Source organism: Sipha flava, unplaced genomic scaffold (assembly GCF_003268045.1).
Source record: "Sipha flava isolate LNK unplaced genomic scaffold, YSA_version1 88_pilon_pilon, whole genome shotgun sequence".
Lineage (NCBI taxonomy): Eukaryota > Metazoa > Arthropoda > Insecta > Hemiptera > Aphididae > Sipha > Sipha flava.
Window position 1 is genome coordinate 1,698,522 of NW_020273630.1, and position 6,704 is coordinate 1,705,225.

At 28.1% G+C, this 6,704-nt stretch overlaps 1 protein-coding gene across 1 annotated transcript in view; it reads right to left on the minus strand.

Moving 5' to 3' along the window:
- Positions 1 to 1,398: 1,398 nt before the first annotated feature.
- The window catches only part of LOC112693536 (nucleolar protein 6-like), an 8,735-nt gene continuing 3,429 nt past the window's right edge, over positions 1,399 to 6,704 (minus strand). Inside the window, exon 6 of the mRNA XM_025568643.1 lies at positions 1,399 to 1,510. Coding sequence (XP_025424428.1) covers positions 1,399 to 1,510 — 112 coding nt within the window. The remainder of the gene's footprint in view (positions 1,511 to 6,704) is intronic.

Below are 6,704 nucleotides of genomic sequence, written 5' to 3' on the forward strand. Positions count from 1 at the left end.
AGTCCATAAAAGCACTTATTTCCTGATACAATTCTTGACGCAACTTCTTTGTCAGTTTCATTTTTTTCTGTTACTATTGAACCTAGGTACTTGATTTGTTTGGCTCTACTGAACTAATACCTACCAACTTTCATGAGCGGGAACATGGCACTGCTATCTCTTCTTCCCATGACCATATATTTGGTTTTACCTTCATTTACCTGTAGTCCTACTTTCTTAGACATTTCTTCTCATCGGTTAATAAAGTAAATTATATTTTAATGTAAAAATTGTCATCGTTCGTTTAGAGTGCATTTTCGTTGTTGCAATAATTTTATATACATTTTTTTTTTTTTTTTTTGGTACGAAATACATTTGATAAATCAAAAGAATTGTTTTTAATTCGACTAAAGTTTTACTGAGTATTTTTATATTGCCATATTCTTATGAATACCGGAAGTACTACCAAAAATCGCACCAATTAATTATGAAGAATATTTAACACTGTAAAATGTAAAACTTGATGGATAAATAATTCAAAAAACTCTTCAAACCATAATGAAACTGATGTAATGCGATCTGAAGCTATACTTTTTGATCATTTAAATCTTGTTAACACACACACATACTCCGAGCTCGTGAATCCTTAGGGGAAACAAATGAATTGTTTTGAAACGAATTTACCCGGCGGTCGGAAAGAGTCCATTGTCTTTTATCGATTTTTCACTACACTTATTTTTTTCCCCGTACCATAATACCGTTGAAAAATATGCTCTAAAAATAGCCATAACGCTGTACAAATAAAACGTATAATATTTATTGAGAAAAAAAAACGTTACAGTTACACATAATCGTGTGAAATAAAATATAATTATAAATAATTATTCATTTATGGCAATAGTTCAGCAACATTATTAGCTCTAAACCAATGTGTAGTCGAGAAATAAAAAAAAATGTAAACGTAGGCCGTCGCCGAAACGCATGTTCTGTATGCAACGTAATATTCATCTTGTTTTTCGTTTCTCTCCGAAATCGCGTCCTGTTCTCACTGCTGGACGTTGTCAGTGGCCAATCGCTTGCCGATGTTGGCCATCCGGTTGGCTCTGTCGATCAGCACAGTGGTCACGTGGTCCTTGAATTTGGGATACCTGTCCATGACCCGGGCGAACGCGGTGGCCGACAGCGAGAACAGGTTGCAGTACGTCTCGGCTCGCACGCTGACGGGACGTCGAGCCCCGGACGCCCACAGACACGTTTCGCCGAAGTAACAACCGTCGCTCAACGTGGCCACCACCTCTTGGCCGTTGACCACCAGCACCTCGACGATGCCTTCGTGTATGAAGTACATCTTCGTGGCCGCCGTCCCTTCGCGCATGATCGTGTCCCCTGCAACATACAACCACGCGTTACCGACTGTGACTATGGCCGAAAGTCAAAATATGTTCCGCGCTGCGAGAGCCTAACACGAACGAACGCGAAACCAGTGAAATCCGTGGAGTCGGTAACCAATACGCCACCATAATTCCAACACCTAACAACAATACAAACATTTTCAATGCGAAATATGTTACCCTTTAAATTCTGAAACCTCGAACATGGCTATGGGTCGTACGTCTTGATATGACTACGGATTCGCCGTATAAGGTTAACTTTTGGTCGCCTTCAAATTCAGTTTGATTTAAACATTGTGTTATGTTCTTATCATTAAATATTTAAATAATATTTTTATCTAGCGAAAATAAGATTTATTCAATTAGCTGTTTTTAGTATTATTATTTATAACTATTAAAAATTTCATCGATTACGGATCTCTAATTTTGTATTGAGGTAAAATATACCACCTGATAAAATTGGAATATATAAAAATGTAAAAATTATTCATGGGAAATTTTAATTAAATTTTAGATTTAGTAAAACCCAACAGCGTTAAAAAATAAAACAAAAACGTCATGAAGAAATCAGAACTCGGTCTGACGAAAAAGCAATAGAACGCACGATATTATTATGATTAAAATGTAATTTTGTCGTTAGGCGACCTCGCGAAATTATGTTTTCCACCGTCTCGATTGTCATGATAGTCAAGTGTATATGAACTATAAAAGCAACTACCCAGGTAATTTGTCACATGTATAATTAATACATAGTTCGTATAAATGTGCATAAAATATGTTTTGAACACGCAAATCCTTTGGCGTATTACCCGCCCACGTAGTTCTCATAAATTGTATGTTATCAACTTCAAAACTTTTGGTTGAGATTACAAATTCTGAATCAAACTAATCTTTTACAACTCAGCTGTTTTAATGTAATATAATATACTTAAAAAGTTTCGAAATTGAGTTCACAATGCCATGCTTAATATCAATGTTTATTACTTCATGTGCAAAACCATACTCACACTCACACACATATATATACACCTACACACCAGTATTCATGTACTAAATTACTTTGTTAAATATCAGTGAAAATTATAAGCCTAATATTATTTTACTCTTTTAACTCGAATTAGAAAACACAAAAAATGTTCCAACACAACGAATAATAACTCAAATCAAAATTAATTACCATTCATTTTTACTCGCATAATTAAATTTAAATTAAACAGATAATTGCATATTACACATGCATGAAACGTCGTGTCAACGGCAGTTTTCTGATAATTCGTAATTTTTATGCGTTTTAATATTTACATAAAACAAAGTTATTACAATTACAACTACTAATTTATACTAAACAAAGTACACTTTATGACTAATATAAATGACTGACTACATCCGAATTTTAAATTTTGAATAAACAAATTACAAATGCATGCTGTATAATTATAATGTTATTTCTGTTTAATTTTAATTGCTAATTATTTAATGTAATACATTTAAAATAAATTTTACATACATATAATGTTTATAATGACGATTGATGTTTGACAAAGCTGGGCAAGTTAATGATTTTTTTTTAACTCAAGTTAAGTTATTTAAGTTCTTATTCAATCAAGTTAACAATTAAGTTGATTCACATGAGAATTACATCAATTAAGATAAAAATTAAGTTTAAAAATATCGTGAACTTAACTTAACTTCAATCAAAAAGTTAAGTTAATAAAAAAAAAAAATTTAAATTAAGCGCTGATGTAAGTGTGTAAGTGTTATACATTAACAATTTATAACTAATCTTATTTAACATTAACGAAAATGAAAATGCAGAAACATCTTATTACTCTAATTAGAATAGAAAAGTATATATTTCTTCATTGGGATTGTTTTTAAGCACTCAAATGCCAAATTTATTGTGATTGTGATGTTTCGTTTTTTTTTATTCATTTTACATACAATCTACATATGATAAATATAATTTTAAAAAAGTAATTTTTTTAATGTTCAATTACAGTATAAAAATTAAAAATAATTACTGCAACTGAAAATGTAACTATAAAACTATACAGGCAATAAATGTATACAGTTGATACAAAACATCAAAATAAATATATAATATTATTTAATTTTATTAAAATCTAAATAAATAAAACAATACAAAGGACAGGTTAATCAAAATATCTATTGAATCCCAATAAAATAGTCATGTCAAAATGTTGATTAGCTATTAAATTTCTTCTCTCATTCAAAAATATTTAATAATATCATTAATTATGGAATAATTCTAATAATAATAGAGCACAATTATTATTAAGAATTATGTAGTCAATGATAATATGTACCTATTTTTTGTAATATAGATTTACGGCCACTTTTCATGACAATGATAATGTAATTCATGGGTGGCATAGCTAATTTTACTCTAATTTTTCTCATAAGACGGTTGAATACATTTCCCGAGACCATTGGCACCCCAATTAATAATTAATACCGAGATAAATATTATGATTTCGTCTAAAAAATTTTTCGAAATTTTTATTTTTATATTTTTCTAAATTCGATGAACTTGTTATCGAATGCAGTATTTAACAAAAATATTTTTTTTGTCTTGAAAATTAAAGTAAACTTAATTTGGATAAATGAAAAAATAATATGTTAACTTCAAGTTAATTTGGAAGGAAATGAGTTATGTTAATAAGTTAAATTAACTTAACTTTTAACTTATTAACTCGTTTATCCCCAAGCTTGATATTTGTTAAATTAGTTAAACAAATCTATTGATAAAAAACTTACAAATAGTTTGTAGATATTTAAATATCAGATAGTATTATAGATATATAGGTAAATTATATGCAAATTTTAAAAAATAAATATTCTGGTTAGCAAACGTATTTAATTCAAAATTTAAGTGTAACATATCGTAAAATTAGTTTCTAGTGTATATAGTATTTTATAATATTACAACCCACTAAAGATTTTCGTATAAACCATGATGTATTAAATTTTATTTAATTTTAGATTTTAATTATACACCAGATTCAACTAAAAAAAACGTATGACTGACCACATAGTCATTAACATATTATTATTTGCAAACGATTATAATTAATTTTTGTCAGCACAATGCTAACTGAAAAACAGGTTCAAAATATCAGAACTATATACAAAACAATTTAAAATATTGCCCTAAAAATATTGTGACTAAATTGACATGCACTATTGATAAGTGCCCATCATATTAATGGTATTATATATTTATAAAATATTTAAAATTATTTAAATAAATTTTAAACGATTTAAATAAATGTAGAAAATAATTTAAAATAGCAGTTTTTCACAATTCGCCTCGACTATAATCATAAAACAACTACATTTTAATTATTTCATAGCAACCGAATAATTGAGCTCATTAATTACTTTTACACATTATAGATCTCGTTTCTACGAAATAGCAAAGTATATTTTTTAGACTTAAAATAATAATAATCGACGATCTCATACAAAACTCAAATATTTCAACTAAAATACCATAATCTCATTACTTTATCAATAAATATTCTAACTATTCGAGTCTCAAAGCACGTACAACTTTCTCGCAAGAAGTTTGAAAACTAAATCTCACCATGGCGATCCCTTCCTTTTCTTTCTATATTACTGTATAATGAATATAACAGCAGTAGTTTGACAATAAAACGATATTTCAACCGCTCTTCAATATTCTGACAAATATTTCTAACACAAATTTAACCACATTAGCTGCTCGTGCCGATGACACTGCGATATTGGCTTTTAACGATGTTCTAACATCTACTCAATTTTTTTATCCTGCACCTAATTGATACACGGTCGTTAAACTGCAGATAAAAATAAACGTTAATAAATAGTTAACGATAACGTATTTTATATTATACGGAAAAATCCTTTTTAACAGCTGAGGAAAATACCCCAATATCTTCACGCATTAAATACTTAGATATAAGTTTTTATTAAACATTAACTTGCAATCCTCGCTCAAAAATATGTTGAACAGTCGATTACTTAAACTTAAATCCATTGTGTAGTCAAACTTCCTCACAAAGACCATTATATTATCATTGTTAAAGCTTTATTTGGCATACTTTGTTCACATATTGTGTTATTCTTAAAAATTATAATATAATTTCATTCTTACTATTCAAACTTTTTGTTCCATAATGTTTTATTGTGTCATTAAAACTATTTCTTGATACAAACCAAACATTTAATATCTTATTGATCAAAAATTAAAAGAATTTAATGAAATATAAAAGAAAACAAACATTTACATGAAAAACACTAATCACAACATTTTAGTATTCCTGAAATATCAGTTTCCATCAAAAATACCCTACTAACTACAGCATTTATTTGTACCCATAATCACACACACATACACACACCATAATATTGTTTTGATAAAATTAGTTTTGGTATTTCTGTTATGGTTCCTTCTAATTTTTTTTTATTGAGTACCTCCTAATATTTTTGGATTGTAATTATTCTTATGAATAAAAAAAGTTTAAAAACTACTTTGACGTGTTTTTCAGTTTCAAGTTAACGTCCCTTTTAAAGTCTTCACATAGGAGTACGTAATATGAGTAAAGAAAATATAACCTAACTGACCGCTGTCACAATGAATGCATCATGAGATTAGGTTACATCGAGTTTTCCTGAGAGAATTCATCTATTTACTACCAGATGGGTTTGTTAAGTTATAGAATTATATTATAAAGCTTTTATATAAATTTGACAAACCACGTACATTAAATCCATATTTTTTGGGTTTTTTACGGTATAGTCAAAAAATAGCAATGACTTATCAGCAATTAAAGTACAATTATTAGGCAATTTTATTTTTATGTTTTTGATAAAAACTAATTTTAAACCCAAATTTTCCGAGATATTCTATTCTAATGAATTCATTATTAATTATTAATTATTAATAATTAGCTTTTCAACTTAATTCCAATTCAATTGTCATTATTTTTTTCATTATTTTCAATTTTTAAACAAAATGATTCAGTAAATATAAATATTATATTATGTAAAATAAAAATCCAAAGATTAAGGAATTATTTATTTGTATTGCATTAGACAATTTAAAAGTGTTAAATACAATACCGTTAACGTAAATCAAAGACTATTAAATTCAAAATCTGAAATGGATTTTTTTTTTTTCGAAAATTTTAGCTGTTTTTACTTGTCAAAGAAGAATATTGATAGCGTGACCGATAAACATTATCGTTTAAAGAAGAAAAGAAATCGAATCCCAAGGTAGCTTTATTTTAGGCCTGTCCTCGTGATATATCGTACTGCTATTTTTAAAGCAAA